The sequence below is a fragment of the Grus americana genome, chromosome 1 (assembly GCF_028858705.1).
Source record: "Grus americana isolate bGruAme1 chromosome 1, bGruAme1.mat, whole genome shotgun sequence".
Lineage (NCBI taxonomy): Eukaryota > Metazoa > Chordata > Aves > Gruiformes > Gruidae > Grus > Grus americana.
Window position 1 is genome coordinate 83,757,500 of NC_072852.1, and position 27,914 is coordinate 83,785,413.

Consider the following 27,914-nt stretch of genomic DNA (forward strand, 5'->3'; position numbering starts at 1 on the left):
GTAGGGAAAAGCTTGGAGGCTCACAGATAAAACAGATTGAGTTATGTCTTCCTTCGCTTTAAGTGAGTACAAGTACAAGGATTTTTATTGTCCGCAATGTTAGCAACATTGCACCGTCCAAAAGACCTTGTTCATTTATCAGCTTTCTTAAAAATCTTTTGTTCACAAGCCTGCTTGTGTGTGAACACAGAAAAAATTCAGCTCTATCTAGTATCAGCCCGCAGCTGTTCAGCAACAGAAGGACTCAAAAGCTACGGATATGAACATGGGAAAATCCACCCAAAGCAGAAGGAAGACACAGTAAGCAACAGCTGCATGACAAGAATATGCTGTTTCTGTAGTGTGAGAAAGAAAAAAAAAAGCTACTGTTACAGTAAGCATCAGAAAGTTGTCAGCAAACATAATTGTGATTCAGTTCAGAAGAGAAGCAAAATTACCTCTCCTTCTAACTTTCTCAAGGTATCCGATGCTCTTCTAGACATATGTTCTGATTCCCAGCAGGGTTTGGAAACTCCGAGCCAGGAGCTGGGTCCTTTGAACCATCTTCTAAGCACTGGAGTCAGCAGATTTCAATCTGTCCTTGACTTTCACAGGAAAAAGGACAAAATGAGCAAAAAAATAACCCGCAGTCCCCCAAACCTGCTAAATCCTTTCAAATCCCTACACATAATATTCCGATCATTCATAACAGGGCTGCGCTTGGGTCACAGCATGTTGGACCCATGTGTTTTTTATGCTTCCTTAAACCAAACAGATCCCAGGCACAGTAGATTTCTAAACATGTTCTCAGGACACAGGTCCTCCCTTGAGTACTTCTCCCTGAGACCCCACAGCCAGAACTGGAGACTAACCCTGGCTTTCCCAGCTCTCAAGGAGTTTCAGCTCATATTTCTGCATGCAGCCCACCCTTGTAGGCCTTCTACTTTATAATTTACCACTTCAGGGATAAAAAAACTATCAAAATACATAGCAGATCCATTGTGTAACATTTGTAAAAATAATCACTCTCTACTTGAGATGCGCAAGAAAATATCTAGAGCTAAACAATGCACCAGAAGAGCCCATCTGCACTTCCCTGCGTCTGGTTCTTCACCATCCTTTGTCAGCCCCTTTCCAGGTCCTCTCAGGAGGACCTTCTTTCACTCCTGTACAAGGCGTTGCCACATGAAATTGAAGCCCTTCTTCTGTGGCTCCCATTCACAGGTACTGTCTCATTATAAAGGACTCTCTTCCGCAGAAATCTGTTCCTCTCTTACTTTTTTACCTTCCCAAGCTTTCATTGCATATGGCTTCTTAGCCTTGCTTCTAAGGCAATGCTTGTCCCTCAATCCCAGACTGCTTCAGAGAAGCTGGGTAGCCTGAACTTCTCCAGGATGGAGCAACTCCTTTGTTATCTGAAGATAACGAGCCCATTCAGGTGCCAACAGTCTCTAATAGTCCATCTATTCATAAACAGAGAAAACAGCTCCACTCCCTTCTTTCCTAGTGCAATGTTTGTGAGATAAGGGCACAAAGGATGACAGTCCTAGAACATAAGGGTGGAAACCACCTATAAAATGAAACTGGGGTTCTATACTGTGCATAGATTCTTTAAAAATACTACCTATCCTGTCCACTCTGATGAGGGAGATGTTTCTGTTCAGGTACTGCTCTGACATCGGAAAGGCAGCGCTATTCCAAGATACACTGTGAAGCCCCTGTAGGATGTTGCTTTATACCACAGAGCCTCAGCTTCCCATTTGTAAAATAAAAATGATGCTTTCCTAACCCACAGGTCATTGTGAAGCATCTGTTCTGAGGGTGGTGATTGCTACCAATGAGCCTTATAAATAAAAATTTGAAACCCAAGAAAGAAACAGTTCATGTCTGGACATTAGGAACAGCCATTCACACAAAAGGTCTCCTAGCCCAGTGCCCTGACTCTGCCAACAGCCAGTACCTAGGGGAGAGATGAAGAACAGGATGAGGAGCTGGCAACATTACCCCAGGAACTAACCCCCTATTTAAAGAGGCTATTACCACCTCAAGATGAGGTGAAAGCCCAGGTGACAGTTTCAGCATACAGAGAAATGAGACAGCAGCACAACAGTTTTTCTAGGGGTACAGATTTGCAATATCAAAGATGAACAAAGAGCATAGCTCACAACCAAGAATGGAGCCAAGGGAGGAGATCTGCAGGTTTCAGTAAAGGAGAGCAGTGTGGAACATGTGCTAGTGATTTTCTTAGTTACTAAGGCAGTTTAGTTCCATTTACCAATAAAATCCACATCTACAGGTCCTGCACACTACATCCTGAGCTATGTGTGGACAGCAAGCACCTGTCACTGCTTCTTGCTGTTTTTCAAATATGCAGGAAACTTCAAGGTGATGAACAAACGTTGCAGCCAGGCAAACTCTGACCAGGCACAAGGGAGAGGTTCTTCTTCCCTGAGAGTGATGAAGCACTGAGACAGATTACCCAGATAGGCTGTGGGATCTCCATCCTCAGATATTTTGGCTGGACAAGGCCCTGAGCAACCCAATCTAGCTTGCAAGGTGACCCTGCTGTGAGCAGTGGATTGGACTAGATGGCTTCCAACCTAACTCCTTCAGACTTGTGTATATTTACATCCAGAAAGACAGTTGAAGGGCAGCACCACCCTTTTGGGAGCATCATGTCATGCATGTGTCTGTGAACACCACCTTCAGAGTCAGGGGAAATAGCCATCAGGCAAAAGGTTTTCCTAGTCGCGAGCAAAACGAAATGATGTAGAGATGAGGTAGCAGAGCTGCAGAGAGGAGAGAAGGAGATTCCTCCTGACAGGAGAGGTGGCCCTTGAGAAATCACTCACTATCGCCCAGCTGCTGCAGCAGTGTTTTGCCCCTGTGGAGTGATGGAGGAGCTTTGGGAGCTCTCCAGGGGCAGCAACAGTGGATTTTGCAGTGAGAATTTCTTTCCACTGAAACAGGAGGGCAGCTATCATTTCAGCTGCCTTCCTATCTCAGTCTCTGCCCAAGCGACCTTCTTACCCACATCAGGAGTTTTGCCCAGACCAAACAGCAGACTTTAGACTTCGGATGTAACTCAGACAAACAGACATGACTTTCACCATGCCTAGCAAGACACCCCAGTCAGCCAAAAAACACCTGCATGAAGGTGCCAGGAGCTTACATCCAAAATGGCTGGGGCTAGAGCCTGAAACAAAGATGTTGGTCACTCCGTTGCACGAAGGCAGAGGGCCAGTCCCTGAGGTCTTGCTTCCCTGTTGCTCAGGAAATGCTCAGCAAAGCCTCAACAAGGGGCAGCAGTGCTGAGCCTGAGGACCTGGGGCAGCAAGGGATGCTCATGGGTGAGAGGGGTTTCACAGCACCCACAGTGTCTTACTTCTCAAGAAAACCATGTCTTCAAAAGCCATGTGGCACCTAGCAAGTGACTGAAGACTCTGGCTGTAATTACCACTCGGAAAAGGGTCACAGACTTTTGAACCGCTTTCATTTAATGACTAATTTTAAAATGCCCACTTCTTCATTTGTAGCACACTGGTGCTGAGACACTCCGTTAGAGGAATAAAACACTGCATTCCCAAAAGAAAAGGAGAGGAAAAAAGCAGCAAGTGATAGCACTGCATTCAGGTGGTCATTAACATCATATGCAAAGTAATATTTTAGGCTACTAATATTTTTAAAGTAATTCATTTTCCCAGGTGTGGGTGTAATTGATGCAGAGTAGTAAAATATCTGCACTATTTATCTGTGGTAATAGCTTTTAATTCAGTAGTTTTGGAAGAGGAAATTAAGAAGTAAAATTGTTTACTTCAGTAGAGGGCATTTATTTACACTGTTTTATTTTTGTTTACTCTTTTGTTTTTTTATGTGCTTGTCTGCTTGTCGGGCAATTAAACTTGCTTCATTCCATTTGTTTGTTTGACCACGTTAAGACCAAAGTCAACAGATTTAGAAAGTATTTCATAGTCCCTGGAATGCAAAAGGGATATCCAAAATATTGTATCAATGGTTATTTAAGCCAGAATAGTTGTGAAAATATTTCTTTATGGATTTTTTTTATGGTTTTAAAGAGGAAACAAGCAGGAGGTGCTGCAGGGAAACGTAGCTTTTCTTCCTTTTAAAAATCCACCTATTTTCACAACTCAAATGTGCGCTATAAATCAGTACAAATTTGGAAGTCCAACTTATCCCCATAAGAAGCTGCCACTTCAAACATTCGTTCACATGGCTTCCAAAACAAAATCTCATATTGATGTAGCTCCCTATAAAATATCTTGCTATTTGCCAGACAACACATGCTTCATTCATTTCAGCGAACTATTCAACATGGGAACCTGTGTCAGGATTATTCTCTCACTGCACATTAACAGAACCATTACACTTACCTTCAAAATACAGCTGCTTCTGAGAATAAATATCATGATTATTTAGCAGCTCGCAGAAATATTGAGACAACCAAGGCATGCGGTATCCCTTCCAACTCCCCATAAAAGGAGCAATTTGCTCTGGAGGTCTTTCTTCCTCTCTCCTTCCCTGTTTGTATAGACCTAGGGATGCTACTCATGTATATTAACTGTGAAATTTTTGCCTCAGTGCAGACAGAAAGAAAATAAAATGGAATTGAAGCTCCGCATTTGTTTTGGTAAGAGCAAAACCGCATGTATATTGGATCAAGACTGAGAGACCACAGAGAAAAGTCAGATCATTAGTTTTGATGGAAGGTGTGTGACAGCAAGATGCTTCAAAAATTGGAGATCAGCTGAAGGTTTGAGGACAGAGGATCTTTTATTAGTCTCTCCTAACAGTCTGGAAAGAAAAAAGATTGTGCATTTAATGTCAAAGCCATCTTTGAACTAAGTGCTGATGCAAACATACCAGAGAGCAGGGAAATCACACAACAGAATGCAAGAGGTTAATAACGACAAAGTCAATTTTAAGCAGAAAAGCAAGGAGATTCATAAACAGAGCGGGGGGGGGGGAAGAAAAAAAGATTCTGTCATCTTTAGATCCTATTGTACTATTAATGATGAAAGAGATATCAGTGATCCATACCTGTAATTTGTCAGAATTGTTCTTGCTCTTTCAATTATCTGCTCCAAAAGCCAACTTTTTTCCCTACATTGTTTAGCAAAAAGGAACGATGGCGTTTATGCACAGTTCTGCATACCAGGGGCCCGATCCTGTAAAAAATGTCAAGTGCTCTCCCTTTCAATTGATTTCCTGGCGTGTGGGAGGCACCTGTTATGTGTTCCCGCTCCCTGTAAAGGAACAACAGCCTTATCGCCCAGCTCACCAAGGAGAGGATCGAGTCGGCAGCATACACTGCAAAGTATGTGGCACCCCTGTGAGATAAGGCTGTGCACCAGGAGAGTTCAGCAAAACAAAAATTTCCCTGTCTCACATATAACAAGAAAAATCACAATGCTAGACTTTCCGCTCCAGCAGAAATTTCGCATCGGTTTCAACTCCTTTGCTGCAGGAAGAACTTTAAGATCTCACCCTAATTCTGCATGTGCCTGTGTTACCACAGGTTATAGGTTCTATATAAATTCACAGATCAAATAATTTTAAGGCCAGAACACATTATGGGGATTAGGTATCTGATTTTTTTTTTTTTGTATGTGTAACACCAAAACTCCTCCTTCAACTCTGTGACTGCAATTTGTGGTAGAATGTACTTTTTAGGCTTTAACCTCACCTAACTTTAAAGACACAGCCCTAAATGAAATATTAAGGGATTAATTAAACTTGCAGTTGAAAAGCTCGCTTTGTTGTTAGCCTGAATGTACTACTACCACCTCTACCATCCTAAATCTCCCCGAGTTTCTCTAGATGTCTCTAGCTTACACCCATGTCAAACCTGGGAGTGTCTTTGGGCTAACTATGACAAATTTATGCAGTCTTCCAGCCTAAAACATGACTCCCAAGTACCTGATCATTCTTATAGCTCTTTTTTGAGTCGCTTCCCATCTCGCCTAATAAAGAAATCTATGAGTGGAGTTGCACATTCCTTGCACTGGGAAGAAACCTGAGGTTTCTAATTACTGCTCTGAAGAAGTTAAAGCTAAGGAATGAGAAAGAATAAACTTTGCATAAAAAATGAGTATATAATTAAAATATGTTAAGCAATCACACAGAATTAATTAGTTAATACTGTAACTGTTGTGCCTGCATAAAATCACCCTGTAAAGGCAAGCATAGTTTTATTACAGGATATATTTCATCTGCTCAGTAATTATATTGTTTAAGGTGACTGTTAATGATAAAGCTGCCACTACATAGGTAGGTAGAGTTGAAAATTGCCCGTACAATTAAAAATAACTCCTTGAAAATACATGGACAAGGCGCAGCAGTTTCTGTGGTATCCAAATCCTTTTCTAGTCTTTAATCAGAAACCAGAGGAAAGAAAAGATATTTTTTATCATGTTGCTCCTGTTGAATGCACAGCATGGAATTACAGAATTTACCTTTGAACAGCTAATAATCAGATATTAAAAAAAAAAACAACACAAACACCAAGATAGACTGCTTCCAGTGACTGAAGCTGAAATAATTTTATTTCAAATCTATTACACATTTTATTATTCACACTATTTGTTTGCTTTTGGGACTTTCCTCAGCTTGGACAGTGGAAACACATTCATCTGTTTCTTTTTTGGCTTCCAGTCGGTTTCACTTCCAGATTCTCATGTTTCACACTCCAGTCTTCAGGTTTCAAGCACTGCAAGGGAATACTTATTTCATTTAAACAAACAAAAAACCTGCGGCCACCAGGCGCACACACAACATGTCTATTGGTCTGCGGTTCGGATGCAAAGCTTGATCCCATGCTGTTCCCTGAAGCATCTTCAAGATGGTTCTCTGGGATTTGCAAAGAAAAGACATGAAATAAATAGGAGTGATGACGAATTAAGGATCTATTTAAAAAAACCCCAAGAGCCACCGCGTTTTGCAGCGCTCTCGGACTAACACCAATAAAATACCATTACACATTACCGATTTCATGATACCTGCGTGTCAGATTAATGACGACACCAGAGCCGTGACACCAGACTTGATGACCTGAAGAAGAGGGGCTCCCAAGGCATAAAAGCAGTGACCGCCGTATTGCCCCCCGGCGGCAGCGGTGGGGCTGGGAGCCGCACAGACCCCTCCCGCCGGGCTGCGGAAGGGGTGAGGGGGGCAGGCGGAGCGGCTTCCCCGGGGGCGCGGTTCCCCCGCGGCCGCGGGGCGAGGCGGAGGCTCCGCGCAGGGCGCAGCGCTGCTCAGCGGGAGCGCCCGCCCGGGGCTGCGCGCACCGCCGCTCCCGGAGCCGCCGGGGGAAAAAAAAACATATACCGACAGTGTTTGATTTAATCATTTATGCTTTCAAACGAGCGAAGAAGCTCATCAAAAGAAATGAAGCAAGCGCGAAACGTACTTATTTATTTAATTTTTTTTTCCGGAGGGAGGGTGGTATTTAACATATGGCGCTCGGTAATCTCTACACGGAGGCTGTTAAAACATCTGCTGTCTCCAAACGCATGCGGCAGCGCCCGTGGGCACGGGGACAAGGAGAAGGGGCAGCTCGGGCACGTTGGCTTCCGCGGCCGCGGGGCCCCCGACGGCCGCCCCGGCTGCTTGCCCGCCGACCACGTTTCACAGGACCGACGTTTCCCCGTTGGAAACGGGTACCGCGTATATAAAAGCCGTCGCACCGGGGAAAAGTGTTGCGGTTTGGTTTGCTTGGGTTTTGGGTTTTTTTTCCACGACGTCGCTGCAGATCAACGGCACCTTCGCGTGCAGAGCTGGCATGCTTCCATTTATTAAGGGTTTTGTTTTCCTAACGGGACCCCTCCCAGCACGGTGGCGGGGAGACAGCGGCCCGCCCGCGGGGTCCTTGGCTGCTCCCCGGCGGCCGCCCCATCGAGGGGCGAGGGGGGCCCCCGCATCTTTTCCCCGGTCCCCACGGCTCCCTGCCGCCGGCAGCCGCGCCGTGCCCCAGACATCACCCCACTTCGGAAAGTCGGTGCCGGACAATTAGGACACCCGTTGTCCTCCCCCCCGAAACCCACATAAATCACAATCGCTGCATTGTCGGGCTACAAAGCCAGACGGGAGCGCTTATGAATTTAAGTTTGGAGAAGGAAAACGTGCGCTGACACAACACGCTCCCTGTTCACAGCAGTAGCCAGGAAGGGGAAATGAATGGTGGAAGTTAAAGAGCCTTTCATTGCGGAGCACGCCGCGCCGCAGCGGGTCCCTGCTCGCCGCCTTCGACGTACGGCGGGGGGTGTCCCCTCCTCGCTCCCTTCCTTCGCCCTCCTAAAACGCCAGCCTTGCAGAGCAAAGCTCTGCGCAATTCCGCCTACGGCGGGCTCGGCCCCGGTAAGCTCCCGCCTCGGGGGGGTGCGGGGGTGTGGGGGGTGCGAGGGGCCACACACGGTGCCCGGCAGCTCCCAGACGGCGCCGCCGCCACTTCGACTGTGACTGCGAGCTGCTCGCTTCGAGGACGGGACGGGACCAGGGGGGCGCGGAACTGATTTTGCGGGGAAATGCTGCTAGCAACGCGTGGAGGGCTCGGCTGTCCCGGCCCAGTTCCACGTTACCGGGATGTGTGCGGGGGGGGGAGTCGGCTTTTTTGGTGCCGAAGTAGCCATTTGGTCCGACGGGCGGGTTAGTTGCGGGGCCGTCCCAACCGGTTTTTGAAAGGGAGCCCTCGCCGCTGTACTCCGCAGAGATGCAACCCACGGCAAATCCGGTCCCATCCCTCCCATCCGTTTCGATGCAGAAGGGCCAGAGCTGGCGTGGGAGGGGGCGCGTTTGCCCACTCGCGGGCAACAACGGCCGGTCGCCCGCTTTCCTCGATGCCGCCAGGGCCCGTGCGGCTTCCGGGACCGGCGGTGCGGTCAGGTGAGGGGGCTCCACCTCGGCCCCTTCCCTCCTGGGCTGCTTTCGATGCCGGGCAGCATGCGTCCTTAAAATATAATCTGCCCGGTAACAATCAGCGCGCAGCGGCGAGAGCCCCAGAGCTATTGGCTATGCAAATAGAGGGAGGGGAAGCGGCGCCCCAAACTCCCCACTCACACTTTTAAGGCGGTATTTCTGCCCCCACACACCCTCAAACCCACCTCCGTGGCGTCCGTGACGGGGGAGGACAGCGGCTTCGGGAAGCGTGCTCCTCGCGTGCCCCGCGGGGCCGCCGCCGCTCCGAGCCCGCCCGGCACCTCATCCCCGGCCGGCCCCGGGCAGCTCCTTCCCCCTCGGGAGCCTCTGCTCTACCGTAGCAGGCAGCGGCAGAGACTTCGCACACATTTTGCAGGCGGGGAGCGACTGCGACGCCGGCGAAGTGCGAGGAGGGTAGAAGTCACCCGGTGCGGGACATAACTCCTGTCGTCGTGGTCCCCCCCAGCCAACCTCTCTCCCTCCTCCCTCCCTCCCTCCCCCGCTGCGTTTCCTAGAAAGTTATATCAGTGTGGCCATGCGGTGCTAAAACGGTTCGCCTGCTAGAAACACGTATGTGTGCCGGAGGAAGTAGCGTGGTGATAATTGTTAGATTGTACCCCGAAAGCGCCGCCGAACCCCCACCCCTCAAGGAGCTTTGGGGTCGTGTTTTTCGGGTTTGCTTTTAGACTGCAGTAAAGCGGGGAGCTCTGTCCCACTCCAGCTGCAGATAAAGGGGGTACCGGGGGGGGGGGTAGTGAATCGAAGACTCGGGCGCGAGAACCTGTCGTGGCTGTGGTACCCCGCCGAGCCAGGACATTTCAGTGTTCGTCCCCATCATCTCGGTGGGTACCGAGGGGGGGCCCTCAGTTTCTTGCAATAAGAAAAGAAGGGGAGAAATAAATTCAGACGGGCTCCCGCTGAAGGAAAGTGTGGAGCGGATTTCATTGGGTCGCTGGAAGGAAAAAAAAAAAAAAGAGAAGCTGTCATTCGTGTATGTGTGTGTGTCCCTATACGAGGGCCTCCGGGTTCCTTGTTAGCTTATAGAGAGGAAAAAAAAAAAAAAAACCGCGTTTGATGTTACGTCTGACCAGCTGCTGTTCTCCATAATAACAAGAGAGAGAGAACTGCCTGCCCTGGCGAGTTGCGTCACTTTGCTTCAACTTTAGGCTAGAAACCAAGAGAGGGAGAGACGAGTTTCAAGGGAGGCAGGAGCGAGCTGGGAAGCCCTGCCGTCTTCCTCCCACCCACCTACCCCTCCTCCTTTACCCCTCTCCTTTCCCCACCCCCTTTCCCCCTCCAAAAAAAAAAAACCAACAAAAAAACTTTTCCATCAGAGAAAGAGGGAGATCTCTTTGGAAACATGGAGCTGCTGTGCTGCGAGGTGGATCCCATGAGGAGAGCTCTGCCTGACCCAAACTTGCTCTACGATGACCGCGTTTTGCACAACTTACTAACCATAGAGGAGAGGTATCTGCCCCAATGCTCCTACTTCAAGTGCGTCCAGAAGGACATCCAGCCCTTCATGAGGAGGATGGTGGCCACTTGGATGCTGGAGGTTTGTATCCCGGTGCCTTCCCCCGGCCCCTCGGAGCGGTGCCGGACGGGGGTGGGGGGGCGGTGAGGCAAGGCGGCCGGCTGCGGGCTCCCCGCCGCGGGCAGCACCTCCGTCTCGTCCCCTCTGCCCCCCCACTCCGCAGTCTCTCGCCCCTTCGGTCGCAGTGGGGGCTCTTCTTGTTCACCCCCCCTTCTCCTCCCTCTCCCGAGCTCACTCTGTGCAGTGCAGTGGGGGAAGGGGCGCGGGGAGCATCTACAGCCCCGGGGTGGAAATCGCCCCTTTCAGGGGGCTGCTGCAAAGCGGGGTGCAGGAGGGGGAGGAAACGAGGGGGAGAGTTGAAAAAGTCATTTGCAATTAAAAAGCAAAGAAAAGCCGCCTTCGGCTGCGGGCGGCCGGGAGCGCTTGAGATTGAGGCTTTTCTGGGAGAGGAAGCTGCGCCCGGGGCAGGGCGAGGGACGGGGGGTGCCCAGTGCCCCCCGCGTTTTGCCCAGCGAGGATTTCATGCCCACGTATGCAGTGGTGAGGACGTGCTTTTTTTCGCCATGTTGCGTTGCATGCAACTCTGCTCGGAGGTGCCGAGCCCGTCTTCCCCCCTCCTTTCCAAGAAGGGGCTCGGAAATGCACCCCGCCGCAGCCCCGCGGTACCCCCGGCCTGGCCGGGGGCTGCTGGGGAGCCCGAGCCGGCGGCGAATCCCCCCTTCGTCCCGATACTTCAGGCGGGGCGGCAGCGGGCCCGGATCCCCGCAGACTTGCCTGCCTTGCCCTGGCCCTGCCACCCATCGTTTGCCCCTTCGGATCTCCTTTGGGGGGGTCCTTTCCCGGACCAAACCCCCTGGGTTGGAAAGACCAGAGTCCCAGCTTGGTTTTCATGTGCGATTTGTGCTGTTTCTCCCCGGCTCCGATTTTTGGTAAATTTTTGAAATATTTTTTTCGCTCGCTCCTGCTAAAAGGATCCAGGCTGCACGGGCTCTCCCCACCCCACCTCGCCCTCGCTGTGTCTCCCGTCCTTTCCCCCCCCACGCCGGATCGGGGGCGCAGAACTGGGGGACACCCCCCGGGGGAATTTTTTCAATTGTCGGAAACGATAGGGGACCGTCCCGGGATGCCACCGGCACCAAAACCGGGACCCTCGGGGAAGTTTTGATATTTTTATCGATTTTTTGAAAATATGACGAAATTAAAAAAAAAAAAAAGGAAAAAATTGGGTCGCAAAAAAAAAAAAAAAGTCGGAGGCTGCTCGCTTGCTGCTGGATGGGGCTTTTCGGCTCTCCCACACAGTGTCTTGAATTCATTTCTTACTGAATGAACTAAAGGAATGTGAAAGCCGATTGACAGCCTTCCCAGCCTCTCCAGAGATCTCCCCCTCCCCCAAAATTTAGCTCCCCGGGCAACAAAAATAGCAGGAGCCGTAGCAGGGAGGCAGTGGTCTATTTCGTGGGATCACTCATTTATTTATTTTTCCTTCTTGTCTCTTTCTCTCTTCCCCCCCCCCCCCCCCCGCCCACCCCCAACCCCGCCGCCCCATCCTCCCTTCCCCACGCTCCCTGCTTGCAGGTCTGCGAAGAGCAGAAGTGCGAAGAAGAAGTTTTCCCTCTGGCCATGAATTACTTGGACAGATTCTTAGCTGTGGTGCCCACTCGAAAGTGCCATCTGCAACTGCTGGGGGCAGTGTGCATGTTCCTGGCCTCCAAGCTGAAAGAGACAATCCCCCTCACAGCCGAGAAGCTGTGCATATACACGGACAATTCCATCAAACCCCAAGAGCTGCTGGTAAGCAGCCCCCTTCCACCTTCTCTCCGTCAGCCTTTGCGCTGGCAGCCTCCTCCTTCCCTGTCCCTTTCTTGCACGGCAAGCCATCACTTTTGCCACCCGCTTCACCCCTTCGCCTTTTAAAAATCACGCTTTTCACGGGTTTTTACGCACTCTGTTGAATTGTCAAAAAGTGCTAAAGACTCAGAGGGGGGTCGACACGAAACTGCAGGCGCACCGTGCTGGGGCGGGGGGGGACACGACACGACACACACGGGGACCTCCCCTGTCGGTTCCATTCCGGCTGCTCCGTAGCCACTCGCCGCGGTGGCGTTCAGACCCGCTCCCCGCCTAGTTCACGGGCACGGCGCTGCCGGCGGGAGCCCGCGGGGGCTGGGGTTGCCGCGGAAGCCGTGTGTCCGTGCGTGTGTCCCCCCCCAGCCCCACGCCGCGTGTCCCCACCCCCCCGCCGTGGGTGCGGGTGTCCCCGCAGGGGACCTCGCCGGGAGGGAGGCGCCGGGCGCACGTGCGCGGGGCGGGCGGCGCGGGGCGGCGGCGCCACCTGGCGGCAGACACGCGGCGCCGGGCGTGACTTCACCCCTTGAGCGGCTGCCAGGCGGCCCCGCGCCCCCGGCGGCGGCGGGGCGGGGCGGGGGGAGCCCCTCAGCCCCTCGGGGGGTCGCGCAGCGCCCCGCGAAACGCCGGGAGGCATCCCGCCCGCCGCTTGAGCTGCCGTCGGTGCACGGAGGTGTCCCAGGACTGGGTGGGTTCCTCTCCTCGCTGGAGCCCAAAGCTGCGGGGTGGGGAATTTGGCTGTCGGGTGGCATCTATGAAGGCTCCGATGCCAGCGGGCGAACGGCGGGTTTTGTAGCCTGGGAAGCCGTGGCCTTCTTCCCGTGGGTTGTGCGGACGTGGTTCCCCATGGGTTATCACCGAGGCAGGTGGCAAGGTGAAAATTCAGCGCGGTTAAACATCGCCGTGAGTACAAAAAAAGGCCGTGCCTCGTACTTCTCATGGTGGTACTTCTGCTACGTCCAATTCAGACGTAGTGAAAGCAAAACCAAAAAGAATCAAAATTATTTGACGGAGTAATTAATATTTGCAAAGCGCTTTGTGGTGTAAAGGGCTAGACAAGTATTTAAGCCTCCCTGTGAGACGTACGTTCAGCTGGATAGCCTTGTTCTCACAGACCCTGGTGAATGCGCCTAGCCAGCCGAATCCCGGGAGAATTCATCTCCTATGAATCACTGGGTGAAGGCAGTGGGAATTCCCCCCGGGGAGGGGCTGGGAGCTCGTGCTTCTGCAGGGTAAAGAGCTTTGCACTGCAAACCCTGCCGTGGCTGTCGTGGACATGAGGTGTCCCCGTGGTGATACGGACTGTTAAGGGAAGTGCCATGGCGCCCACGCAAGAAGACATGGAACGATGTGCCTACTACCTTTTTGTGCCGCGGGGATTTAAGCATGTGTTTTAAGTGCTTCCCTGTATTCAGTCATCTAGATTAAGTGCTCTTCTGTATCAGAACCTGTTGCATATAGTAATGTTGGGAAGATCAGTCCTTAGTTAATGTAATTGCCGTTATGCTCAAACATTTTACAGGTTTTCTTGGAAAGAAAAAAAAAGGCAACCCATCTAGTTTCTGGGGCCGGTCACATACATGAACACGAGATTTTTCAAGCTATGGAGGGCTCTGTCATAATCCAGTAGGAATGTCTGTAGGAAAGTAACTTGCTGTTAAAGCGGGCATCTATTCAGAGAATCAACTGCAGAAATGGCATTGTGGGGTCCATGTTTATGGTTTCTCAGCAACGCTAGTTGACGTCTCCTCGGCTGCAAAATTAAAGGACAAGTTTTTTTTTTTTTCGACTTGCCAGCTCTACAAGCTTAGCTGGGGCTCCCCGCCACGCTGGGCTCCATCAGGCTCACGCATCATCAGGACTCAAGAATCAGTGCATGGAATTTAGTTAATAGCTAATGGTTGATGCATGAGACAGAAACAAGTCCAAGGCCTGAGCTTTGCTCGCTCTGTGAGGCACTGTAAGGTAGTTGAAACTTATTTCAAATGTTGAAGCATTCAGGTCTAGCCCCGCTTGAACCCCATGGCCAGATCTGTTGATTAGCTACTATTTCTACGTGTAATCACGTTGCAGGGAATGGCCAGCAGTTACATACACGGCCAAGCTTTCATTTGATTTCACTGGGAGTTGTGAGCGTGCAAAGAATGGAGGAATGGTTCCTACATGATTTATTGGCAGATAATTTACACAGGCTACTTCTTGGCTGTGTTACTTGCATTTCTTTTCTGCAAAGCCTGTCTTGGAGTAGTTTAAGCACCATCAGATTTATCTGCAGGAGCTTTTGAATACAGTTTTGGGAGAGAATGCGATCAAGCTAACTTCCCCAGTTTCGAAAAAAAAAAAAAAAAGAAAAAAGAATGTATATCTAGGTTATTTTTGTGCATGGTTATCCCTAGGGCTTTAAATGGCTATAAAGCAAGGACTATAGCCATTTAAAAGAAGTTACTAGGAAAGGACCACAGTGACCTTGGCAATATCTAATTGCAGGCTAAACTTTCTGGGTGGGCATTCAGCACTGGATACAAAAAAAGTAAAATCTTGGCAGGAGCTGCCAGGTCTCATTATTTTCAGTAGAGCTTGACATTTCCAGTGTTTAAAAAAAAAAAAAAAAAAAAGAATAAAGTCAACAACTTCAAAGCAGTAGGGGCATAGGGGAAAAAATGTTTGAGCAAAACCGATTTAGCAGTGATATAATTACAATCAGAGAAATAAGCGAAGCAGGGTTTTTTTCAGGCTTGCTTATGGCTTTTCTTCTCTTCTCCCTTCCCCGTCCCACCCTGCAGGAATGGGAGCTGGTGGTGCTGGGGAAGTTGAAGTGGAACCTTGCAGCTGTCACCCCACACGATTTCATTGAACACATCCTAAGGAAGCTGCCTCTACCTAAAGACAAGTTGCTTTTGATCCGGAAGCATGCACAAACGTTCATTGCTCTTTGTGCCACAGGTAGGTGAAGGTACTCTGGGTGCGCCTGCTGCTTGCCATCTGCTTGAAAGGGCAGATACTGGCAGTACGAAGGCTTTTCACCCCTTCCATCCTTATGGGATGCGGGAGGAGCGGCTGAAGCCAGTGGGACTGTTTGCAAAGGGCATCGCAAATCAGGCCCCGAAACTGCCTATAAACAGAATTCTTGCAGTTGGGAGCTGTAGTGCAGTTGCAGTCCTGCTCCTGCTAACACATGGGGTGCTTTTGCAGTGAATTCAGTAAGACTGGATTAGATCATAACGATTTTCTACTTTGCCCATTCACTAATTTTTTTAAAGGGCCACAGATCGTTTCTAAGAACAGGTGCGGGACAGACAAAATACTAGAAACTGTTAGGGCACATTGGCCCAAAATGCATTGGGCTAACACATTAAATTAATGTGTTCATAAATTTTTCATTAACTGGACGCTGTCCAGATGAAAGGTAAAAATTGTATTTTAACATCTATGTGATACTACCATGTTACTGAAGCATAAGGAATGACAATTTAAAAAGTAGTGACATTTTTAAAACATTTGGATTTTTTCCTCTAACTTTACTCCAAGCAAGCAGTGAAAGTAGTCTGTTTCATGTGGAACCATTACGCTACACTCCCCTTTTGTCGTATGTTTGGCTGTATACAGTTTCTGAAAATTTAGATGAGAATAATTGCTTCTGTGGAAGAGTGGCTTTTAATTTATACCTGTCTGCAAAACGTTGGGTTTTTGTTTTGTTTTGTTTTGTTTTTCCCCAGTGACTTTTAGAAAATAAGTCTACTCTAATTTTCATCTAATGGATTAGTGGTTAGACCACTTCTTAGAAGCTAGATGTGGAACAGATAAACAGCATGCAGTGTTTTCCAGGGTTATTATCGGGTAGTATATGTCTCAATGTTTGCATTCACTACAGTTTGACATACCTAGTCCTTTGTGATAGGAACTGTTCTGCCTGCATGTTTGCAGAGGGGAGAGGAAGACAAAGTGCAGCTTTTGGGTGTGAATGTCTACTGCTATGCCGGCTTCTCGACACTTGAGATGGAGTGACTGCTTTTGTGATGTAGGCCAGGTTTTGCTCCCTCAGTTGATACGTTTTAGAGAATCTTGTGTGGGCTGTGTTAGGGTAATTGACTTTTTGGTTACCAAGATGCCCAAGCTTTCCCTTCTTTTCCCACTGCTGCATGGTCCTTTTCAGGCGAAAGACCACAGGACTCAGTAGAAATATTGCTCAAAGCCTGCAGGATCACTGTTGGTAATTCATCGGACATTTCTGGACTAATTAGCTTTTTACTTTAGCATTAATCTGTTCCGTCAGCTTTGCCTTCTTTCTTTGCCCTCTTTCTTTGCCTTCTCCCCTTACCTCCCCTTATGCATTCACACTACCCTTTTCTTCTGAAAAAGATGGTCTTTGCCATGGACATTTCTCTGGATCCTCACAACACCATTAGCCATCAACCTCCAACATACCTGGATGTTGTCTTCCAAACCAAATCAATCTTCCCTCTCTTTTGTTGCTTTCATCTCCTACAATAGTGTTTTTGCTTTGTTTTGTTTTATCCAAGAGGACGTTTTCTTGAGTGACGTAGATTTCATTATGATTTAACTTCTCAGATTCTGGTCTGTAATACTTTGCCCTTAAAGTTTTCCATATAACCAAAACATTGCAGGACTGTGGGCCATGAAAGAATTTCCAAAGTCCATGGCTTCTTTCTACCCTTTCTCCATTAATTTCTTGGTGGTTAGCTCCATGTTTTACTAGTGCATTTACTGAGATCCGAACCAGCATCCGCTTTCCAACCCGAAGCCCAATCATGCATTTCTCTCATGTTTTTTCATGTTATATGTCTCAAATCCATGAACTGAAGTCCTTTACGTAGGGTTTAAAGAGGCAACAAGTCACAACTTGTTTTCTTGCAAGTGGAAGACATAATTGACTGCATACGGAGCTTCCCAAATGACAGGACACCATGGTGCTGGCTGTAGATTTTCTTTTCTTCTGATCCTATTTTCCATAGACTGCTGTGTTGGCATTTAGTTTGGAGGAGGACCCACAACCCCTTGCAGTTTCAAAAGCAGAGCTCTTACCCAAGCCCTCATTCCCAGTTTTCTACCTCATTCCCAATTTACTAGCAAACTACTACGCCCATTTGCATTGTAGAAATGTCATGTTACTACTACTGTATTTTCCTTTCACTGCCACTGCTCTTGAAGTCGTTCTTACCCTCCTCGGTGAAGAAAAGCCCTTTCTCATCAGACTTCCTTCCAGATCCAGTTGTCATTTGCTTTCCTTGTCCTGTTTGTTGCAGAGCTCTCATCGGTCACCATGTTTCTTCTTTCCCTTTCTCCCTCAAAGCTTCTGCTCTCTGCCAGCTCGGGTTAAGCCTGGTGTTTCATTTCCCCATTTGCCTTTTTTCGGCAGGATGACCTCCTTTGACATGTGGTTGCCTCTTCCCTTGCTCCCTCCATGCATGATTTTAGCCCAGTTTTGACTCTTTACTGTTACCAGAGCTGACCTCACTGGCTGGCTAACGGCTCTGGTCTGTAGCACGGCAATGAATCTCGTTTTATTTCCATCTTAGTGCAGCTTTCTCTGCTCTCAAGTACTTTTCTTTCTTCTTTAGTGTATCGTGCAAAATCTGTCATGTTTTTTCCTCTAGCCTGAGTTCTTCACCAACCACTCCATTTTAATTTCCCAGCAAAAGCGTTACACCAGAAATTCCCAAGTGTTCCCTGCCTTTACAAAGCCAGCTGTGATTTCAGTCCTACAATACTTTACGTCAGGAAACGGAGAGAAAAGCAACCATTAACAGTTCTGAATGTTGTGCTGGATGTGTAGGATCACTCTGATATTCATCTGTTCTCCTTTCCATTTGAATGCAAAAGGAGATGATACTTGGTTCTTTTGTATATTCCTCTCAGTCATGTTTTATCATTTTGGTGCTCTCTCTCTCTTTCTCTTGTCTTTCTTTTGAGCCCAGTTTCTGAAACAAGCTGTGTGGATATAAATCCACAGCCTCTCCCCAGTCCTTGTGGTGATTAATGATTCACATGAGCATGACTGAAACTGGAATGTATCCCTCTTTGCCCTTGGTCCCATCTGAACATACGGCTGCTGAGCAAGACAGAACCTTATTCCCTTAATAAAAGTTTTCTCTTTGCCTTGCCCTGCACTCGCAATGCTTTCGGGAGCCTCCTTTTCCACTGGAAGGGGCCGAAAGCGGCGTCTGCCCGCAGCCCGTCCCTGGCTGTGCTTCCAGTGCCATGGCCGTGCAAACAGGGTACTGTCGTTAAGCGAGAGCTCGATCTGTTGGCTGGGAATTGCCCATGTGGAGGCCCGCTTTCTTCAAGCTGCCTTGCTCGCTGTGCAGTAAGAGCATATGGATTTACACGCACTGGCATAGTCTGTCATGATGTCATTTGTTTCCTCATTCCACTGGTGGCTCCCCCTGTAAGCTAAAATCTTAAAACTGGGAATGAGGGCTTGGGTAAGAGCTCTGCTTTTGAAACTGCAAGGGGTTGTGGGTCCTCCTCCAAATTAAATGCCAACACAGCGATCTGTGGAAAATAGGATGAGAAGAAAAGAAAATTCAGCAGTCTCCTGAATTTTAAAGGCACTAAGAGGCTGCATCTGGACCCCTTGTCCTTACAATATAGCTTGGCAAAACTGATGCTGACCGCTTTTTCAGCTTGGGAGCATCCTGTTTATCTGTGAGCCCGATAATGATCATGCTTCTTTTGCTCTCTGGGATCCCGTTGCTTTGCCGCTGTGACCCCCACCTCTGTCTGTTCACTGCTTTGCGCCCTTTGTTCCTCCTCCCATCTCTTCGCACAGGCACTCCACAGTTTAGAGATGTTTTGTTTGGTGTTGTCCGTTTGCTTGTACGTGCCATGCTCCAAGCCAGGGAATCTCTTCTGGAGGAGCGGGAAAGTGCACTGGTTACAGAGCTGTGTGCAGAGCAGCAGAGGACCATTCCTTACTTCATCAACTTCAGCATGTCCTTCGTTTCTTCTTGTTCCAGGCTGTTCAGAGTCACAGACGCCTAGATGCTTCCTTGCATTATGCTCTCTTGTTGGAGGCTGTATGTGCCACTGTTTTGGCGCAGGCTACCCCTTTTTATGTCAGAGCCTAAAAGGGAATGGATTTTGGGGGAGGACAGGCTGTGCAGGTCAGGCTTTCAGAAAGAGGAGCTGTACATCTCCAAACGCAAGCTGTAATGGAGAGACTAACCTCAGTGAGGAGGTTTTCGGTGTTTGATTTAAGTGGCATGCAAAACTTGGAAGGAAAAAGCTTTGCAGACTTGCAGAGACAGGAGGCAACTTGTGTAGAACCCTAGACTCAGCCATTTGCATGGTTTCTTCTGTGCTTCAGCCGACTCCTATGGCAGGTGAGATGTTTCCATGATGGGTACAATGCAGCATCTCATAGACTGGTGGCTTTCAAAGCCTGTGTCTGCAAAGAGGCTAAGAGGAGGAAAATTTCAGCTTTAAGTCAGTTTTGTACAGTGTGCCAAACCTCTGCCCACTGTTTCTGGGACATTAATCATCTACGTTTGAAAGCTGAGAAGGCTTTTTTTTAACTTCTGGGCCAAATTCTGGGTCCTTACTCAGACAGAAGTTCTGTGGAAGTCAATGGGAGTGTTGTCTGAGCAAAGACTGCAGGATGAAGCCCACAACCCTAGTGATCTGGAGGGTAACCACACAGAAATGCTTTGTAACACCAAGAGGCATGTTTGGTCCTCAGGACTACTGCTGGGCACGTCTACTATGCATCCTTCCCCTCTCAGCCAGTGTAAGAGTTACTGGACTCTCCCTGCAGAGGATAAAAGTGTGATACGAGTTTTAGCCAGGACTTGTTCTTTGCAGAGGGAAAGCAGGCTGTCCACAGAGGCTTCATTGCGTGGATTAATCTCTTAGAAATAAAATACGTGTTGCAAAGTGGCAGCGGTCGCACGAATACTTCTTGCATGACAGAAGAAAGAATAATCCACATGAATTTATTGCCATACAAAAGAAGGCTCTTGCTTGTTCCTGGGAGAGGCAGCTCATATCAGTATATTGAGCTTTCCGGCAAAATGAAGCCACAACAACCATGGAAGCTCCATCAGTAAGTAAGCAGGGCCTGGGGAGTGTTCCGTACGAGCAGATTCACTCCTTAAGTTGTAGGACATCTGGGAAGATGAGGTGGAAGGAAATGAGGAAAACAGCCTTTGCTGATACAAGCTGGGGTAATTCCTGTGCTGCCAGATAAGCTGCCCTCCTTCTTACCAGCTGCAGATCTGACCTTTTTGATGGTTCAAGCGCTAACATAATCCTGATCCTTGGTTAGGCTTCCTTAGAGAAGTTGTAGAACAAGTGAAAATAATAATCAGTGAGAACAGTTGTTCAGAAATAGAGTTTATCATCAGCTAATAAGCGTGTTGTACTGAGTGCTCATATACTTTACATAGACTGCTCAATGTGTTTCCCTGTCTCTGCCTCACTTGCACGGTTGTGATGTAGCGTTAGCATTTAGGATACTTTAGACCCATTTGTATAAAGGCCAAATACTTTTTGCCTTACTGTATCCCAGGAACAGAATTAGGTGTCTGCCCTACTGCCTACTCAATGAATAGAAGCAGGTCTGCATCCTATTTTACTTGACAGTTTTTTGTTTGGTCATACTTGGCACTGCCATGCCCTTTTTTGAAGGGCTGAAGAGTCATCTGGTTTTGCCTTTAAAAGCAGAGATAGTTAATGTGAGGAAAAAATGATGTGTCTTGTAGAAACAGGAGAGCAAGAGAAAAAAATGGCCAATGCAGTTAAAACCAACTGTATTTGAAGAATGAAGGAGCACACCGATGCTGGAATTGCATTTGGATCAAAAACAGGCAAAAATTAAATTCACTACTTAAAATGTTTCCCGTAGACCTTTCTTTTCAACTTACCCGGTAAAATATAGATCCATGCTTGTCCTTGTAGTACAGTCATTGGCTGGGTGAAGTTTGAGGCTGGGTTAAATCGGACTGTTACGTGTATCACTTTATAAGCTGATACTGATGACTGTCATGATTCTGTTCTCCTGATGGAGGTAACATTCCGGTTTTTGTTTTGTTTTTTTTTTTTCTTTCCCCGTGAGAAGCATTATCTTCCTCAAGACAGGGGGTTTCCAATTCTCCATTTTCAACTCTGAAAATAAACCTCTATCAAATGATAGAGATGAAAACTGGCTGTTAAAAAAAACAGCCTGCAGCCAGAGCAGTAACAAGGGTCATTGTAAGAAGGTGGAGTTCCCACCTGGCTTTGGCACACCGAGCACGTTCAGCCTGGATATTTGTCAGTCCCCTTTTCCTTCCGGCAATTTTCATTTATTGGCTGCGAATTAGGGCTTCCCCTCGCAGGACCTCTCTGGGTTCCTGCCTCCAGTTCTCTCCTGCTTTAGACTGACTGTCAACCTTGCATTTTCCTGGCTTGGTGGTAGTGAAGTCCACTGGATCAGGAGAGAGCCAGCAAAACAGCTCGGCCGCGGTGCACGGGGTCCTAGAACCTGGCCATCGCTTGCATGTGCCGCGCTGGCAGAAAAACGTCCTCGGCACGTGCATATGTTCACGCCCTGGCTGTGTTAGCTCCAGTCTGAAAGCAGGGTGCGGATTCAGGGTACCCTGAATTTCCTTGATAACTCCACCTGGCTGGTCCAGAGGTGGTGTTTCGAAGGACGCTGTTTCTTCTTTCGGCTTTTTTTATGTACAGCACTGAAGTCAGTGGGGTTGTGTAAGGGTTGGTCCCTTGTTTTCAAAGTCTTTTAGGAAAAAAGTGATACCAAAATGGGGATGGGATGGTTTCTGGTGTTTATTGTCTGGGAATAGAAGGCAAAACAAGTCCTGCCTTCTGACAACCTGTTTCTTCCTTGAAGTGTCCATGTGCTCACATACTCATAGACTACACGTTGTTGCACTACTCCTGACTTTTGACGAGACTCTTTTGTTCTTTGCCATGGAATTGCATAAATCACGACAAAGTTAGGGTCAGAGCCATGCCTTTGGTGCAGGCTCTAGGTGCCCATCAACCAAGGTTGCACATAGGTCTGAAAGAAGGATTTGGCCCATAGCCTTGCTTCAAGTGTCCAGTAATAAGTGCTTTTTATAAGATTCCCGCTGTAATTCAGGGTTCATCATCTCCAACAAGAATTTAAAGTAAAAGCTATGTTTCAGCTTCACATGTTTAGGTTGGCTCTCTCCCCCTTTTACTTTGATTTTTTTTTTTTTTTTGTTAAAAAATCTCAGGGCTAGCTTTTGATTTAGTTCTGGGGGAAGTTTTACCTGGGTGAAAACTGAGTGAGAATGGTGGGACCTGGGGACTTGTTGTCATGGGGGAAGCGGGGATGGAGGTTTATAATTGAAAATAACGTGTAAAAACCTTGTTTTGAATTTCTCGATGGAATGTAAGGGACTCGGAGGGAGGTTCTGCATCCCCTCAGATACGGTACTTAATATTTATGCTTTCATTGCACCTTGACAAACATTTCACGTAGTTATTGCTTTGCTTGAATATGGAAATATGTTAATTACGGCCTTTATTCCGCTGCCTGCTCTTTTCCTCAGCCTTTTCTATTCAACCCTCTAGGTGGCCCAGCACAATGTGGCTTCTTTTCTTTCAATGAGCTCTTTCCACACTAATAGGGTCCAGGGTGATGTGGAGAACCATGTGCACAAAATTGGTGCACCACCCCCCATCCCTTTGTGGGCATGTCAGGTTAAATTCATATCAGCAGGAGGGTCACTGCCATGATTTTCAATAGCGCAAGATGAGGTGATGACTTCAGACAATGGCGCCACACTCTCCAGTTGGAGACACTTGCCTCACCAGTTGCAGTAGTTAATTAATATGCTAAAAATAGAAGCCAGTGATACAAATCGCTGCCTGTTGTACAACAAAGACTGGGCATGTGTAGCTTTGATAGCCAAGTTTATGGTGCTTGTTATGGAGGGAAGTTAGTTTAGAGCTAGAGGCGATGTAAGACTTTCTGGATGCTGAGCTTTAGTCACTCTGGGCCGCTGGCCATTCGCTCACTGTCTCATTTGCATTATGAATGACATTAAGGGAACTAACAAGGTTATTGGGCATAGAAATGCTCTCATGTGACCCCACGTGGAAGCAGACCTACAGCAGTGCTAGTTGGCAGGGGCACTGTGGCTCTTTATTCAGTTTCCTAGGAAGACGGTTTCTGGGAGTAGATATAAAATCAACCACGAGAAAACCGGCATTCGGATAACGTGAAGGTCCCGGTGCAAGCCCCTAGGAGGCAAGGAAGTTCGGAGGCAGGCTGGACCTGTGTCCTTCTCTCCGCCCGTCACGCCCTGGGTGATGCTGAGTGTTGGGTGTGGGATGCAGGAGCTCCCTCTTGCTCGGGTCTCCCCGCCAGCTACTTGGGGCTGGATGAAGCTGTTCCGTGTGTGGGTCCTTGTGCGGGCATCCAAGTGGGTCTGTTTTTCCCTGCTTCTGGCTGAAATGATGGGTGGGAGGGGGCAGGTTTTCATTCTCACCCACTACATCGTAGCTTCCATAGGGACTGTCCAAATACCAGCAGAGTTTGCGAGGTTTTCATCATCTTTGTACTACACCTTCCCCGAAACTCAAGACTGGGAGGGGTAAATTATGGAAAGTCCGTTGCCACCCGTAGTTGCCGTGCATAACTAGGAGACAGTTTGGTGAAAGTTTTAAATGTGGGGGTCACATTTTAACTTAAGGCCACCTTGGCCAAGTGCAGCCTCATTCACACCAGTGCAAGCACACGGGATTCGCAAACCCAAGCAAATGCAAGTGTGTACAAGAGGAGAAACAGACCCGTGGAGATGTAGTTTTCTTTAATTTATATCCAAGATCATCAGCTTTCCTGTATACAGTGGGTTCTTACTATTAAAATAGTGCATAATTATTATTTTTGTAATAATGAGAGTCCATATTCATTGCTTCAGTTGGTGGGAATTTGCTCCTTCAGAAGTGATTGTCAGAGCGTGATGTCTGCTGGTAGGAAGGACAGTGGGCTTCACTAGCTTGCAGTGGTGGGCTTGCAGGTGGTCATCTCCCGGTGGCTTCGTGAGACAGATAAATCCATGTCTGAGTTTCAGCTTCTCCTTTTCTCTCTCCACTTCTAACATCCCCCCTCCAGTCCATCTGAGTGAACGTTAAGACCTGAGTCCCATTCTTACCTGACCGCTTCATTCCTCGTGGGTCCCAGGGACATATTCCAGCCTGGAGAAGAACATGCGCGTCTCCACAGCTATTGCAGTATCTGCCAGCTCAGAGTCTGGGAGGCCGAGAACAACTCTCCGTGTGTCTGAAACTTGAGTGGTTACCCAGACATCAAGGGGGTTACAGAATTCGTGCTAGCTGAAGAGAGAAGGCTTGGGATCTGCCCTTAACAGAAGGGCAGTTTTCTGTAACAATCTGTTTCTATAAATAGGCTGTATATATTCATAGTGGTTTATTTCGTATTAAGTATTACTTGGGTTGCCTCTGCCTGCTCCTCCAGTCCCCCCAGCTGAAAACTTGCAGAAAAGAGTTTGTTAATGAGTTATTGTTGAACCAAGCAACTTGCAAACCAAGTTTCATTTTAAGAAGATAGCAGTAACCAAGAAAATCTCCTGGAAATGGTATTTAGCAAGACATGCCAATAGGCCAGTGCCGATGGTGGTATCATAAACCATAAAGTGGCCTTATAAAGGTCACAAGAACATTTAGTTTTATTTTCATTTCTCTTCTGATCTCCACAAATGTGAGAGAGGAAGTTTTGAAATGCATTTTCAACCTGTTTATTAAGAAATAGTAGTAGTGACAAATGTGATCTTTGTTTTTTCTTTGATTATGTAGCTGTGGGCTGTGTTCTCGCTTCCTAATTGCAAAGGTGGTAAAGAAGAATTGTTAATTAAAATCTCTTTCCCAGACAGGTCTTTAAATGCTTGAGTTAATTAAGTCTTTAAAAATTGACGTGACTAAAAATCTCAGTTTGGTCCTTTGTGACACCTTATTCCAGTTAGTTTTCCAGTTACACAGAGAGCTCTACTGTGACCGAGACCCAAATTTCTGACACGAACTACAGAAAGCCTCCTTCTTCTCTTTCCTTTTCTTTAAAACTAAGGAAAGACTATTAAAAATTGTCCAGGTTTATTTTATGCATCAGTGAGAATAAAAGACCAAACCGCATTTCCATTTTAATTTGCAGATCTGTTACCCCTCCTTTGACTGCTTGTGATGAGCAGTGTGACTAATGAGCTCCGCCGGACCAAAAAGAGCGGCACTTTTCCCTTTCTTCTACTTCCCTGTTTTTTATTCTTGGGTGTGGTTTTTTTATGTTGCTTGCCTCTGATGTTTTGCAGCTTTTCTGGTCTGGGCTTGGACTAATTCCCAGATCTGTTCTTGCAGATTTTAACTTTGCCATGTACCCACCGTCAATGATAGCAACTGGAAGTGTGGGAGCAGCCATCTGTGGCCTTCAGCTCGATGATGGAGACAGCCTCACGGACCTCCTGGCCAAGATCACAAACACAGATGTGGTGAGTGGCCTGCATTCCTCTTCTCCTTTCACTTCTGAGAGCATGGTGGAGAACAGGGCCATCAAACTGGGCCTGATCCTGAAAGCCCAGTGGAGCAAAGGATGGGGGTGCTTCCGGAGCGAGTGGGTTGCAGGCATGGACGCGACACCTTGGTTGCAGTACTTTGGATATCCAGAGCTCCTGGGCCTCCTGGCATCATTTTTCGTTCAGGTTTTGTTCAGCAGCTTGTTGGGGAGAGCCTGCTCTGCCCGCCCTGGCTGACGGTCGGGCTTGCTGTAGGGGGGAGCCGCCTCAGGTACCGCCCTGGGCGATGGGGCGAGCAGGCAGACAGCATCCCCTGGGGCGTAAGGTAAACCGGTGTGTGCACCGGTCCTGTGTTCACAACCTTGAAACTGCTCTTCTGGCCCTCACTGAGCTATCGTCTCAAAATCCTTTGCTTGAAGGAAGTGAATAATGAGCTAACCCTCTGGCACGGGCACAACGTGAGGCAGGTGCAGCCCGGGCTGTCTGGGGTTTTGTCTGTAGCGTCACTGAACTCACCCCACGAAGGGCATTTCTTGGCTTGTCAGAAAGTCCCGTCGTCAGTCGGGGATGTGAATCGGGTGGCAGTTCAGTGGTGCTCAAGCTCACTCAAAAGTGAATTTGCTGGTCTGGGGTCAGCGTCTAGTGGGGACGTCAGAAAAACCCAAACTGACAGCTGTGCTTGGCAGTCCCAGCAGAAAGCTGGGAGGGTGGAAGGGAGCGCTCAGGGTGCCTTCCCCGAGTGGTGGTGCCTCTCCTGCTGAGCCCCTGTGTCGGTGGGACACTGCAAGGTGAGCTGATGCTCCTCCAAATCCAAACCGCTTGGTCTGTGGATAAACAGGAGTTTCATCTCTTGCGGAGCTGATGTGTTTTGCTGTGATGAAATTCACTTGAAAGAAAATGAGTGAGGCTTTCTGAAATGCAGGCCACTAATAAGATAATGCTTTTTTTACCATAGAAGTATCGGTTTCCAATGCGTCATCCTTAACATGTGCTAACTATAAATCCTTGAATTGCTTTTACTCTGCAGATTATTAAATACACTGTGCAGTTTACTAGATCTGTGATAACATTGTCAAAAGAAGGTTTGCTTTTTCCAACAAATGCTCTACATTTTGGTTAAAAAAGGAACAGTCCAATTTAACAAAAAGGGAATAATTTCACTATTTCTTTTTCCTTTCAATCGGATTGAGCCTCATTTTTAAGTGCAGTTCTGGGGCTTCCCGTTTGTTTTGATTGGAACTGGGTTTTGCACAGAAAAAGGAACATTTCCAATTCTGAATGCTTACAATGTCCATCAAGTAGCTGCAGAAATTTAACATACATTTATTTCAGTGTAAATGAAAATTTTACCCAGGTAATTGCTCTTTTGTGTCTGTTTTATAAATGTGGAGAAACAAGACTGGTGATACATTACAGTAAGCAGCAGGAGCATGCCAGAAGAAGAATCCTATATAACAATTCAGACTGCATGGCCTGGTGCGAGTATTGCGCAAAGATTATTTGTACAGTTGTAACATTTAGACTGGGTAAATCCATTAATTGTACTTCATTTATGTGGATAACAAGAATTATCTGTTATTTGTACTGATACTGGTGGCAGTTATTGGCTGAGTGAAATTTTCTCCTTGGACATTTGTCTGACTGGCTGTAACACAATGAGTTTTGGATGCTGCATCCGGCAAATGTCCAGGAGGACTCTTAAGCCAAGTGGGCAGATGTGAGAGGGACAAGAGAAAACAGGGCAGAGAAAGACGAGGATTTAGGGAGAGACTTCACATCTTATTAGCAAAGGTGCTGTCTTCAGCCAAGGTTGTGAATATCCACAGAATAAGGAAAGCAGTTTGTGCTAGCCACTAAGAGCTTCTTGTATAACTCCATGTCTTAACTCCATGGGGTATCTGAAAGGTTGGTGCCCCACCTCTGTGATTTTCCTTGTTATATGATGATGCCGGATAAAGTTGTTCCTGCTCAGCTGCTGCTTAGTTTTGTGCTTGTTTATGCTGATGTGTGCCCACAGCAAAAACTGATGTCCATACCCTTATGTTTAAAACCCCATACTGGAACTGATCCAGCTTCAGGAAGGGGAGGAAGGACCACTTGTTGCTGTTGCGGAG

At 47.8% G+C, this 27,914-nt stretch overlaps 1 protein-coding gene across 3 annotated transcripts in view; it reads left to right on the forward strand.

The window, feature by feature from the left end:
- The first annotated feature begins 8,252 nt into the window (after nucleotides 1-8,252).
- Nucleotides 8,253-27,914, forward strand: part of CCND2 (cyclin D2) — a 39,073-nt gene continuing 19,411 nt past the window's right edge. Inside the window, exons 1-5 of one of the 3 annotated variants that reach the window (XM_054803792.1) lie at nucleotides 8,253-8,352; nucleotides 10,245-10,465; nucleotides 12,020-12,235; nucleotides 15,073-15,232; nucleotides 25,646-25,776. In XM_054803792.1, the coding sequence (XP_054659767.1) occupies nucleotides 10,271-10,465; nucleotides 12,020-12,235; nucleotides 15,073-15,232; nucleotides 25,646-25,776 (702 nt within the window). In that variant the 5' untranslated portion in view covers nucleotides 8,253-8,352; nucleotides 10,245-10,270. Of the gene's footprint in view, nucleotides 8,353-9,674; nucleotides 10,466-12,019; nucleotides 12,236-15,072; nucleotides 15,233-25,645; nucleotides 25,777-27,914 lie in introns of those variants that run through there. The other 2 variants (XR_008574163.1, XM_054803804.1) reach the window with 2 other exon arrangements.